This window comes from Phacochoerus africanus, chromosome 11 (assembly GCF_016906955.1).
Source record: "Phacochoerus africanus isolate WHEZ1 chromosome 11, ROS_Pafr_v1, whole genome shotgun sequence".
NCBI classification, from domain to species: Eukaryota; Metazoa; Chordata; class Mammalia; order Artiodactyla; family Suidae; genus Phacochoerus; species Phacochoerus africanus.
In genome coordinates, this window is record NC_062554.1 from 113,447,729 (window position 1) to 113,461,636 (window position 13,908).

Genomic DNA, 13,908 nt, shown 5'->3' on the forward strand with positions numbered 1-13,908 from the left:
AACGTCAAAATGTAAATGAAAACTTAACAGACTATTTAGAAATGAATGACACTGGGAACATTACAGAACAAAATCTGGAGAGTACGGTCACAGCAGTATTTACAGGAAAATCTGACCTTAAATCCATTTACTTATGAAATTACAAAGACTGAAAACATATAAAATAAGCATTTAACTCTTAAGATGGGCAAGTTATCCCTAAGTCACATACAACCTCAGAAGCTCTATGTAATGTAATTTGATTACATAAAAATTTAAAACATAAAGAACATACAACATCATAAACAGGGTTAAATGGCAAATAAGACTGGGAAAAAGTCTGCAATATACTTTTAGACTAACAGTCTTATATGTTTATCATATAAAGATCTCTGACAAACCAGTAAAAAAAGACACCTTAGGAGTTCCCGCTGTGGCACAATGGGATTGGCAGCGTCTCTGCAGTGCTAGGATGCAGGTTTGATTCATGACTTAGCTCAGTGGGTTAAGAAACCTGTGTTGTTGCAACTGTGGCATAGGTTGCAATTGCAGCTCGGATCTGATTTCTGGTGGGGGAACTCCATATGCCATGAGTATGGCCACAAAAAATAAAAATTATAGAAAGACTGTCAAAGGAGAGAAGTAGATAATTACTAATAGAAAAAGAAATGGTCAATGACCACAGGAAAAGATACTCAGGGAGATTCATTAATTAATTCCTTCAACAAGTGTTTCTTTCTTTCCTTTTTTTTTTTTTTGGTCATTTTGGGGCCACACCCACAGCATATGGAAGTTCCCAGGCTAGAGGTCGAATAGGAGCTGCAGCTACCAACTTACAGCATATCATCAACCTATACCACAACTCACAGCAATGCCATATCCTTAACCCACTAAGTGGGGCAGGGATCAAACCCACATCCTCATGGATACTAGTTGGGTTTGTAGCCGCTGAGCCACAATAGGAACTCCCAACAAATGTTTCTTAAATGCTATTCTAATAAGTAACAGACAATCATTACATTTTTGATAGAGTTTGCCTTAGATGATGATACTAAAGATAAAGTGTGTTTATCATAGTTATACAATGAGAAACACACATGAAAACTAATGTCTTTATACTCAGTGAACAAACACAAGTGCTAGGGATACAGTATCAAAAAAGGGTAATAGGATATAATGAGATATCACTTCACACTCAGGGCGGATTATAACAAGTGTTGGTGAGGAGAAAATGGTGATGAGGAGAAATCAGAAACTCTCACACTTTGCTGGGGGAGACTGTAAAAATTGTGCAGCCACTTGGGAAAACAGTCTGGCAATTTCTCAAAAGGTTGTACAGTTACTATAATATTCAGCAATTCTACTCCTAGGTATTTGCCAAAGAGAAATAAAAACTTCTACTTGAATGTTCATAGCTGTGGTATTCATAATAGCCAAAAAGTGGAAACATCCCCGAATGTCCATCAACTGATGAGTGGATAAATAAAAGTGTGGTATAGCCATATAATGGAATATTATTCAGCAATAAAAAAGGATGAAATACTGATACATACTGCAACATGGATGAACTTGGAAAACCTATGCTAAGAAGACATTCACTGTGTACTTCCACTTATATAAAATGTCCAGAACAAACAAATCTAAAGATTTGTGATTTGCTAGAGCTGAAGGGATGAGGAATGGTAGATGACTGCTAAAAAGTAGAGTTTCTTTTTGGAATAATCAAAGTGTCCTAAAATTGATTGTGATAGTGGCTGCACAATTCTGTACTAAATAGTAAATTCCAATGAATGGTACTATTTTAATGAGTGAATTTTACCGCATGTCAATTACATCTTAATACAGTTATCAAAAAAAGAGTAGTAGGAAAGAGAAACAAAACTTATAAAAGTTTTAAAAAGTAATTTATAGATTTTTAGAACCAATTAGTATTCAAATTTCATCATCTGATAAACATTCAAAAGGAGGTCTCTATTTTTTTTTTGTCTTTTTGTCTTTTCTGGGGCCACACCCCCAGCATATGGAGGTTCTCAGGCTAGGGGTCTAATCAGAGCTGTAGCCACCAGCCTATGCCACAGCCACAGCTGTTGGAGGCTTGCCAGATATGCATGTATACAGGCCATAGTGAATCAAAGAAACTAGATGGCGCTTAAAGAATGACGCTAATCTAGGCTTGTAAAATACCTAAGACTTTCCCAGACCTCTGCGGGAAAGGGAGTGAGATGGGAAATGTACATCCTACGAGTGGCTGCTTGAAAGCCACTTGCCAAATACTCCAGATGTCATTGATGGAAAGCCACTGACATTCTTGTTCTCTTGACCAGAACCCTAAGGGAGTTGGAAGAAAGGGCGTAATAGCCTTAAGCATAAACAATATAATCTTTCTCTGGAGGGTTAATCATTTATAGCATCTATGAATACAAAGGGTCTGTGCCTTGCATATGTGTAGCCTTGATCAGTAACACTGTACATGCCATATGTGATCCTGCAGGTACAAGGAAGTAGAAAGTAGCAAATAAAAATCATGACTTGGCTCAGAGGGTTGTTGTTGCCTCTCGAAGGCAGTAGCCCCCTGATCCCCACTCTATTTCTTTGTCTCTTCTTTTTTAAATCTGCACCACCGCTGACTTTGGGACCTGAGTTGACAAACAGGTCTTGTCAAGTGGCACCAGAACAGGGACCTAAAGCAGCTTACAGTCTACGAGACTATCCGAAAGGCGCTGACAGATGCGGGGAATTCTGGCTGAAGAAGCGACGGACTGGGAAAGCACCAAGAGGTGGGTATACCCTCGTGGATTTGAAAATCTGGGTAACAATGGGGCAATCTTCCTCTAAACATGCTGATTATATTCTTTTGTTGAAAACTTTACTACGAAGTTCGGGAGTAAAAGTGAAAGATGAAAATTTTCAAGAATTATTTGATGTCATACATAAACATTGTTATTGGTTAGATCCTGAGAAAGGCACATTGCGTTTAGAGGAATGGAAGGAGGTCATGCGTTGCTTGCGCCATGCTTATCATAGTGGGGAGTCAATACCTCTGAGTTTGGTCTTTATGTAATTTGATTTATACTACCTTGGCTCCTTCACAATCCGAAAATTGATTCTTCGGACTCAGAAAAGGAAGATATGCAAGAATATTTGTGTGTACATCAAGAGCAGGGTGAAGGTTTTAAATCTCCACATATTTGTGAAAAGTTGGATAGGGAATTTAAGGAAGAGTTCCCTTTTGCTCCCAAGCATTGATCTACTTATGGCACTTATGCCTTTCCAGCCCGACCTCTTCCTTTTTCTCTGATATCTCAGCCTCACAGCCACGCCAGATCCGAGCTGCGTTTATGACCTACGGCAACACTGGATCCTTAACCCACTGAGCAAGGCCAGGGATCGAACCCACAACCTCATGGTTCCTAGTCCGATCTGTTAACCACTGAGCCACGATGGGAACTCAGAGGTCTCTATTTTTTCTTTTTAATTTTAATTTTTTTGTCTTTTTAGGGCCGCACCCATGGCAAATGGAAGCTCCCAGCTATGGGTCAAACTGGAGCTACAGCTGCCAGCCTACGCCACAGCCACACCAACGCTGGATTCCAGCCACATCTGCACCCTACACCACAGCTTACAGCAATGCCAGATCCTTAACCCAATGGGCAAGGCTAGGGATCGAATTACGTTCTCATGGATGCTAGTCAGATTCATTTCCACTGAGCCACGATGGGAACTCCAAGGAGGTCTCTATTTAAACAGACAATTTTTTCAATTCTGATATCCAGTATTCTATTTTTATAATAAATTGTGGTAGCAGCAATCAACAATGTAAAAAGAAAGTGTGATAGTTACAGCCTCAGTAGCAGAACTGAGACTATGTATCTTATATTGATAAAGGATATATATATATATGGAGTTCATGTCATGGCTCAGTGGTTAACGAATCTGACTAGGAACCATGAGGTTGTGGGTTCAATCCCTGGCCTTGCTCAGTGGGTTGGGGATCCTGTGTTGCTGGGGCTGTGGCGTAACCCAGTGGCTATAGCTCCGATTCAACCCCTAGCCTGGGAACCTCCATATGCCACAGGAGCAGCCCAGGAAATGGCAAAAAAAAAAAAGACAAAAAAAAAGACAAAAAAAAGAATATATATATATATATATATATATATATATATAAACCTTGTTTTTGAAAGTTTACTAGCAATTAGTTTGGTGGATTCTACCTCCCTTCAAGCAAAACAAAAACAAAAACTGCAGAACGACTGAGAATAAAGGGATGACAAATAATTCCTGGATTGTATTTCAAGGTACTTCTAAATCATAAGATGTTGAACAGAGTGTATATGAGGTCCTGAGATTGTGCAAAAAAGCAGCATTAAAACAAAAGTCAGGTAGACTATCGGCTCTCTAAGGGCAGGGACCATGCCCTCCAATTTTTAGCACAATGCCTAGCATGTAGTTAGTGGCCAATAAATGTCTGTTGTATGAATCAGCAAATGAAGGAATGGCAAGAAGATAGGAAGTGAGGGAGGGCTTAGGTTGCTGAATGAAGAACAGCTCTAATTCCTTCCCTTGGTAAATACTTATTGATTACTTATTCTAAAAGTAACCTATCTAAAATATTCATATCAATGTTGTCTTCCAAAATGCTGCACAATTTCTAGATTTATACAAATCTGCATAGAATGTTCTGGAATAAACTAGAAACTGAACATTATTTAAAAGCTACTCTGGACTTTGAGAATCCTTTATCTACAGTTCCAAAATCTGAAAAGTTCTAAAAACCAAGAAATTTTATTAAGTTTGGAGCCAAAACTTATTTGGAGGAAAATATGACCTGAATTGATGTTGGCTAATTTACTTACATACTTAGTTAGAATAATAAGACATTTCACTGAGAAATGTTAATATGTTTGGAGGTGCTAAAAAGGCTGTTGTACAATGTGCATTTACCTTTGTAAAAATATGAAAAATTCTGGGAAACTCCACATTTGGCTCCAGACTTGTAAGATATTGTGTATTTGTACAAAATTTCCTTGAAAAGACTAGAAAGAAGCTGGAATGTAATTTGGTGAATAACGGAGTAGAATTTGGTCGGGTCCCCAGTCTAAGTAATATACACTTTTTAATGCTTATTACGACAAAAACAAATAGGATTAGAATATGACCATAAGTGTTAACTTTTTCTAAAACAAATTATTTACAAAGGAAAGATATTTGAATCTTTCTTTTTTAAAGACTGACTCTGAACTTATCCTTTCAAATCAACTATAATAAAAAAATTAAAAAAAAAAAGTACCCTTTCACTTTTCACAGAACCAGTGACATCATCATCATTTAGGTGGCGCTTGAACTTGGGAGGCATTTTTCAAGTGAAGAAGTACTCTTCTACTTCCCAGCAGATTAAGTCTTCACCACCTTAAAGAGAACATAACTTTCATCAGATTTGAACCTTTAGGATATAAGTACTGAAAACAGCATACAGGGCCCCTCAGTACTCTAATTCTCTTTTAGTGAGCTGCTTAATGATTCAATTTTCTCATCTGTAAGATACTGATTTCTAGGCTTCTGCACAGTCAGGATGATCAAATCAGATTAATAAATACATGCAAAAACATTCTGTAAATTATAACTTTGTTCTGTTCTAAAGCATGACACTAGGTGCCCCAAGAAAAGGGATAATGGAGTTCCTGCTGTGGCTCAGTGGGTTAAGAACCTGACTAGTACCCATGAGGATGGGGGTTTGATCCCCGGCCTTGCTCAGTGGGTTAAGGATCCGGCATTGCCACAAGCTGCGGTATAGCTTGGAAATGGGGCTCAGATCTGGTGTGACTGTGGCTGTGGTGTAGGCCAGCAACTGCAGCTCCTGTTCAACTCCTAGTCTGGGAACTTCCATATGCTGCATGTTTGGCCCTAGAAAAAAGAAAAAAAGGGATAAATTTGAAAGGATTGGTCATACAGAGCCAGGTTTTGTTTTGTTTTTATTTTTATTTATTTTATTTTTTGTCTTTTTCCCTTTTCTAGAGCCACACCCGTGGCACATGGAGGTTCCTAGGCTAGGGGTCTAATCGGAGCTACAGCTGCCGACCTACACCACAGCCACAGCAATGCTAGATCCAAGCCACGTGTGTGACCTACACCACAGCTCATGGCAATGCTGGATCCTTAACCCACTGAGCAAGGTCAGGGATCTAACCTGCAATCTCATGGTTCCTAGTCGGATTCGTTAACCACTGAGCCACGGTGGGAACCCCTGTTTTGTTTTTATATATGGCCACACCTGCAGCATATGGGATTTTCCCGGCCGGGGATCAAATGTGAGCCACAGCTGCAGTCTATGCCACAGCTACGGCAATGCCGGATCCTTTGACCCACTGTGCTGGGCCAGGGACTGAACCTGCGTCTCCACAGTGACCCCAGCTGCTGCAGTCAGGTTCTTGACCCCCTGTGCCACAGTGGGAATTCCAACAAAGCCAATTTTTTTGTTTGTTTTGCTATACAAAGTCTCATAGCCTTTTTTTTTTTTTTTGTCTTTGTTGTTGTTGTTGTTGTTGTTGTTGCTATTTCTTGGGCCGCTCCCGCGGCATATGGAGGTTCCCAGGCTAGGGATCGAATCGGAGCTGTAGCCACCGGCCTACGCCAGAGCCACAGCAACGCGGGATCTGAGCCGCGTCTGCAACCTACACCACAGCTCACGGCAATGCCGGATCGTCAACCCACTGAGCAAGGGCAGGGACCGAACCCGCAACCTCATGGTTCCCAGTCGGATTCGTTAACCACTGCGCCACAAGGGGAACTCCTCATAGCCTTTTATATGCTAACATGCCCTGTGACTTTTTTTTTTTTTTCAGGAAAATGCTTGAGTATGCAACATATTCAAAATTTTCTTGAGGAAAAGCTTATATATGAAAATATGAGTTTTTAGTATGATGGACTAGAAGATGGATAGATGAGAAAAGCTAAGGTGTACTGAATGTTTTACTATGTGTTAGGCACTGTGTTCAGTGATTTACACATATTTTCTTTTACTCTTTACAACATGCCTGGGAAGTAGACACTAAGAAACCAAGAGAAAACTAAGGCTTAGTAAAAGATAAGCAACTAATAGTGTTAATTGCTCTGTTGATTGAAACAGCAGAAACACAGGACTAAATTAACCAACTGTTGTGTATGATTGGTTTTAATGATCCAATTAGTTATCAGGTTACACACAGTTCTGTTCTGGAAAGACCACTTTCTTTTAACAACCCAGCAGCCCCCTTTTTCCTTTCTATAAGAACACCCCTAAGATCTTTAAGTATAAGTAGACATCAGTTTGTTGGTTAATATCACACACTTAAAAAAGAATAAACATGCCCAGAGTCCAGTTTCATAAACTAAAGTAAAATTTTAAGTTGATTTCCCATCAAAACAAACTGATAAAACACTTTGCTTTGATATGAGATGATTTTCCAAACCAGAAACTTAAACCACCTGTAACAAAAACCAAATACTTGCTACCTAAGTTAATAGCTCTAGAGTTCTTCATTCCACAATATTTGTCACGTACATCTGGCATCTGACCCATTTATTCCTCGTACTTTGATTTCAGAACAACTCATTCAAGCAGAAATGTTACAGAATGCATGGGAAAACAGATGACAAGGGAAGCTACTGAAGCTTTTCTTTTAATTATATCTGTATTTTATTTATATTTTAAATCCTACAAAGGGGCTACTGCCATGTTCAAAAGCAAGTAACAGGCAGACTTACATAACATCTTTATGAAATATACAGTAGAGCTACAAGTTTAATGATAAGCAAACCCAAAATCAGGTCCCACAATCCAAGGATCAGCCTCAGGAAGGCAAGAAATCACTATTTGACAAACATAAACGCCATCAGCAAAAGAGCAGGCAGACTAACTGCTTGATGAACCACAGAGCAACTGGTATTTGTACCAAACAAGTAGAAATAAACCATGCTCAGAAATTAGACTTATACATATTCTACCTAAGATTTCTCCTGCACAAAATACATATGAATTCAGGTGTTTGTATCTAGGTGTAAATGTAAAGAGAGCCTTCATGATGTATCTCAACACTGACTGGAGACACCAACACATTTTAAAATGTCACATCACCATATGCTTCTTATGTCATCCTACGTTTACAATTTCATGTATGTATTTTTGAAGAGGCAGTACGTTCTGTATTCAATTGCTTTATACGTAATAAACTTCAAACCTGTTGTTTAGTAAATGCTGTATTCTTTTTTGCTTTACAAAAACAACAAGCAAACCAAAACTCCCAGTACTTCATTTCACAAAAAGCTTGAATCTGGCAGAGGCTTCCGTTTTCTCAGCCTCGTTCCCTTTCTGACTCCTCTTCCTCATCTCTCATCGACAGCCTGGTTCGTGCAGCTTCATGGAAATAACTGACTTGGTTGGCCAAAGCCTGGAGATATTATTCACAAAACCTGTCAAAGTGTAACATTCACCTCACCTTCCGGTCATTATAAATGTAGCGGAGTTGGCGCTCTCTCTCAAGCCTTTGAATAATGAAACAAATCCGTCTCTCCAGCAAGCAGCACCGTTCACCCCCTATACTCCATCGGTCACACCAGGCCACGTCCCCCAACATCTGCTCCTACCTCTAGTCCTTTCTGCCCCAAGATACCTGCTCACATTCCGGGCTGACTCCCACTCTTCTGCAATCTTCCCCATCCCCGCCACTGTTCTCTTCCCATCTCCCCAGAGCACCCTACAATTCCTAATCTTCTCCCCCTTAAACCTCTCCCCCCCATTGCACACCCCAGTCCTTGTCATTCTTACTCAGGGCACCCCCGGTCCAACCCCAGCCTTTTCCCACTAGGGGTTCCCTCCACTACCCCCGAGGCCGGTCCCCCAGCCCGACGCGGACGTTGGGGGCGGCGGGGCAGGGACGTCGTCTCCGTTTCCTTCCTCTGCACATGAGCCCCTCCCTTCGGGACAAGGCGTGCGGCGGTACCTGAATCTCCCCCGTAGCTCTGAGCAGCTCTCCCGGGCGGGCAGCTCTGGGCGGGCGGGGGAAGGAGTGGGAAGCGGAGGGAGAAAACGGGGAGGGGGATTCAGTGGGCGCGGACCCGGCGTCAGCCGCTCCGCCGCAGCTGCGCCCCCGCTCATCGAGTCGATCGGTGCTCCGCGTCCCGGCGCCAGGAAGGAGGGGCGGGCCCAGGCCACGGAGATCATCGAGGGAGTCGATTCCGCGCGCAGCTTTCTATCCAGAGTTTTTTGAGGTCTCAGAGTTTAGATCTGCATCCGCAGGAGGGCTTGTGCTTTAAGCGAGGAACAGTCGCGGGTTCCTGAGGTCCCAGCCGGGGTCGGGAGTTCAGGGGAGGTAGAGAAAGCTCTGAGAAGTCACCCAAGGGTGGGCGCTGAGGGCTTGATCGTGACTGGGGTTGATGAGGCGTTACTAAGACGGTGTTTTGTTGCTGGCTCCATCCCCTGGGCTAAGGAAGCGGAGCAGAAAAATGAGGATGGCTCAAAGCCCGAGGACCGGCTACAGCCTTTTCTGAAGTAAGATCTGTGTGATCCCTTGTTTATAGAATCAGAGTTAGACTTGGAGGGAGATCTTAAGTGACCAGTCCAGTCTCCTTATTTTAGACATTAGGAATCTCTGGTCCAAAGAGATTGACTTGAGGTTGCACAACTAGTTTGGACAGATCTGGGTCGAGGACTCGGTGTTCTTTCATCTGTTATTGTGGAGTCCTAACCTAAAATAACCGGGTCCAAACACCAGGTAGACACCAGAGCCTTCAGATTTGAGGTGGGAGATGACTCCTGCAGGGCCATTCCACTGTTCTCTTGACTCCTCCTACCTCCTCTCCACCCAAATTAGTAGTATATTTAAGCCTGCAGTACCAGGGTTCAGTAATCCAGAATAATTCTAGTTTTGCCTTTGCTTTCCCTTATTTACCCATTCCTCCCACACACGCCCCAGCTGGATTGTTTTATCAATTTATTTCTACCAATTTGCTCCACTTTTTTTTTTTTTTTTTTTTACTAAATATGGCTCCTTTAATACAGTGTTTTTTGATTTAGTGTAATTTAAGCCAAACACTAATTGAAATATACCTTAGGTAGGGTAATGACTCTCAGGTTAATGATGTAGAGAGTTGATTTATTTATTTATTTTTTTTTGGTTGGCAGGGCATGCCAAAGTTCCTGGGTCAGTGACTTGAGCCTCAGCAGTGACAATGCTGGATCCGTAACCCACTAAGCCATTGGGGAACTCCAAACTGAATCACCTGGAAAGCTTTAACAATGAGTGCCCATGCCTTTCTCTGAGATTCTAATTCAATTGGCCTGGGATGTTGAGAAATGGTGAGCCATAGGTTGTCAACCAAAGCTTCTGAAAGTCTGGTATTAGACTGTGAGTCCACTACTCAGATCCAGGCTGACTTGGACTGAAATGGTCCACCTGGAAGGGAAGTTACTTCTACTATGTTTCTCTGCCTGGACATGAAGTTCAGACTACTGATACATAGATGATCCAGAAGTTTTTTATTTTTCGTTTGCCTTCTACGGTTGATTTTGTATCTGCATATCTGCTTGTTATTGGTACTTCCCTGCTTTGGTGACTCAGTCAATTAGAGCTTTAGCCAGTTACAGCCTCAGCCTTCTTACAGGACAGCTTAAGGCAATATGGTTATTGAGCTGGACTGACATGTCATTGCATAGCTTGTATGTATAAGCCATTCTTTTTGTTTTTAACCATAGTTGTTTAGTTCTGCCAGATATTTTGGTATGATTGGTTTGGGAAAGGGTGATGCCAGCCCCACCATTCCATTGCCTGAACAAGCCCCTTTGATTATCCCCAACATTTCTGAAAGCTTAGAAAGTATCATTTTATAGTTAGTATGAATCAGATATGCCAGTTATCCTGAAAGAATGTAAATAGCCCTGGACCTAGAACCAGAATGGGGTTCCCATCTCAATAACTGGAATTATTTGATTATCTCCTACCCTATTTTCTCTTTCTTGAGCTCCAATTATTCACATATTGGTCCTCTAATTCTCTTCTCTTTAAATTGTAGAACTTCATCCTTAACTGGGCCTGGTATCCTCCTAGACAGAAATCCTTTGTTTCACTCTTTCAAGACTAAGTCTCTTGGGACTGACTTGGAATAATCTATCTCTTGATATGTTGTTGTTGAATGGTGAGACAAGCAAGATACAGAACAGTAGGTAGACTGCTTCTGTGTGAGCCACACACACACATAAACCAGGACTAGGAGTCTGGCATAGAAGGTGTTATGGACTGAATTGTGTCCTCCTCCCCACCACCATCTCCATTCATATTTTGAAGCCCTAACCCAAATGTGACTGTGTTTGAAGACAGGGCCTTTAGGGAGATAATTAGATTTAAATGAGGCCATACAGGTGAGGCTTTAATCTAATAGGGCTGGTGTCCACACATGTGGGCACAGAGATGAAGCTTTGTAAGGACACATAGAAAAGATGGCTATCTACAAGCTGGGAAGAGAGTTCTTACCATAAATCAATGCTGGTGGTACCCTGATCTTGGACTTACTGCCTCCATAATTATAAAAAATAAAATAAAATTCTGTTGTCTAAGCCATCCTTTCATGGTATTTTGTTATGGCAACCCCAGCAGACTAATAATAGAGAAGGGAAACCTTTCCTCCATGTGAGGCATTTTGTACCATTTGAATATTTTACCACGTGTACCACTTTTCAATTAAAAAGAAAAAAAAACCTAGAGATTCTCTTTCCCACTGAAATCGGGACCAGTTGTCAGTCAGTTAATTTAAAAAGTCACTCGTGTGGTATCTAATATACAGCACAAATGAACCTTTCCACAGAAAAGAAAGTCATGAACTTGGAGAATAGACTAGTGGTTGCCTGGCAGGGCCGGAGGGGTGGGGAGAGAGTGGGATGGATTGGGAGCTTGGGGTTAATGGATGCAAACTATTGCTTTTGGAATGGATTAACAATGAGATCCTGCTGTGTAGCACTGAGAACTATGTCTAAATACTTATAACGGAGTATGACAATGAGAGAAAAAATATGTATACATGTATGTGTAACTGGGTTTCCATGCTGTACAGTGGGAAAAAAAATGTGTTGGGAAAATAACAATAAAAAAAAATAAGTCAGTGAAGGAGTTCTCATGGTGGCTCAGCAGATTAAGAACACTGTCTGTGAGGATGTGGGTTTGATCCCTGGCCTTGCTCAGTAGGTTAAGGATCTGGCAATGCTGCAAGCTATGGAATAGGTCAAAGTTGCGGCTCAGATCCAGAGTTACTGTGGCTGTAGCATAGGCCTACAGTTGCAGCTCTGATTTGACCCCCTAGCCCAGGAACTTCCATATGTCACAGGTGGGCCATAAAAACAAAAACAAGTCAGTTAAGGAGTTTCCTGGTGGCCCAATCATTGGAGACTCAGCATTGTCACTACTCTGGCTGTTTTTTTCTCTGGCCAAGAAGCTTCTGCATGCCATGGGCGTGCCCTCCCCCACCTCAACATATATACTTTAACCTTTTAATTTTATTTTTTTGGCCACACCCAAGGCACATGGAAGTTCCCAGTGCAGGGACTGACCCTGTGCCACAGCAGCAACCAGAGCCGCAGTAGTGACAACACTGGATCTTTTTAACCCCCTGTGCCACAAGGGAATGCCCGATGTTTTTATTTTTTATTATTATTTTTTGTCTTTTTTTTTTTTTTTTTAGGGCCGCACCCACAGCATATGGAGGTTCCCAGGCTAGGGGTCCAATTGGAGCTGTAGCTGCTGGCCTTCGCCAGAGGCACAGCAACGCGGGATCCGAGCCGTGTCTGCGACTTACACCACAGCTCATGGCAACGCCGGATCCTTAACCCACTGAGCAAAGCCAGGGATCGAACCCACAACTTCATCATTCCTAGTGGGATTCGTTTCCGCTGCACCACAATGGGAACGCCAACGTTTTTATTTTTGAGTCAAATATAGTTATACATGTAGTCACTAATCTTTGAAGCAGGACCAAGACTTTTTATCTGAGCATAAATCTGTTGGTTAGAGCACCACATTGTCTTAAATTATAAATTGCATATTGTTTAAATTTTCAGTTTCATTTTCTTCAAAGCAAAGCAAGTGTTCAGACCTTCTTTGAAGGATTTTGGTGCCAAGTCAGTCTAGACTTTGAACAACTTTTTCCTAAATTGTACATATTTTTTACCTATATCTAGTTCTATAGTAATTTATTTGTTGTTCAACTTCATCAAGTTAGTTTTCATGGAAACAACTTTCTATTTCTTTTTCATTGGTTTGAATATTTAAATCCCATAAGTATAATGAGGCATAAATATTTTAGGTTACAAATGTAAACTGACTCTTATAAACCTACAGCTCAAGTGTTGGGGTGAGGGAGTGCATAAGTGTATCATATAGCTCACACATTAGCCTCTAACCTGCAAGTGCTCAGAGAGACTTGGTGTTATGCAAATATAATTAGGTTGTTTTACTTTTGATTTTGAAAGAACCTCAAACTTACCAAAGAATAAATTCAAAGAATTCTTGCAAGCCCTTCATTCAGATTCACTAGCTATTGATGTTTTCTAATGCCAGTCTCAATTCCTAATTGAATTGCATGGCTCACAGTGTGAATGATACTGGAAGAGTTCAGCCAGGTCTCTCTCCTAGTAGATGAAGCAACTGAGGGCTGGAGAGTGTACTCAAGTTAAGGGAGTTAACATTTCACTTCATTTGCTTTATTCTCTCTAAATATATATCCTCCCCACTTCTTTCCGCCCCCTAATAATTTGAGAGTTACAGACATCATACCCCTTTACCCCTAAATACTTCAGGTGCATATACCTAAGAACTAGAACATTCCCTCCATAACTATGACACATTGTCAAATTCAGAAAACGTTAACACTGACATAATACTATTTTCTGTAAAGCAAACATTTTCAAAG

The 13,908-nt window shown here is 41.2% G+C and overlaps 1 protein-coding gene across 2 annotated transcripts in view; it reads right to left on the reverse strand.

Annotated features, from left to right (window-relative positions):
* Window positions 1–9,140, reverse strand: part of VAMP4 (vesicle associated membrane protein 4) — a 35,041-nt gene extending 25,901 nt beyond the window's left edge. Inside the window, exons 1-2 of one of the 2 annotated variants that reach the window (XM_047752944.1) lie at window positions 8,955–9,140; window positions 5,267–5,385 (exon numbers count right to left, since the gene is read on the reverse strand). In XM_047752944.1, the coding sequence (XP_047608900.1) occupies window positions 5,267–5,332 (66 nt within the window). In that variant the 5' untranslated portion in view covers window positions 5,333–5,385; window positions 8,955–9,140. Of the gene's footprint in view, window positions 1–5,266; window positions 5,386–8,450; window positions 8,661–8,954 lie in introns of those variants that run through there. The other variant, XM_047752945.1, reaches the window with a different exon arrangement.
* Between the last annotated feature and the right edge of the window lie 4,768 nt (window positions 9,141–13,908).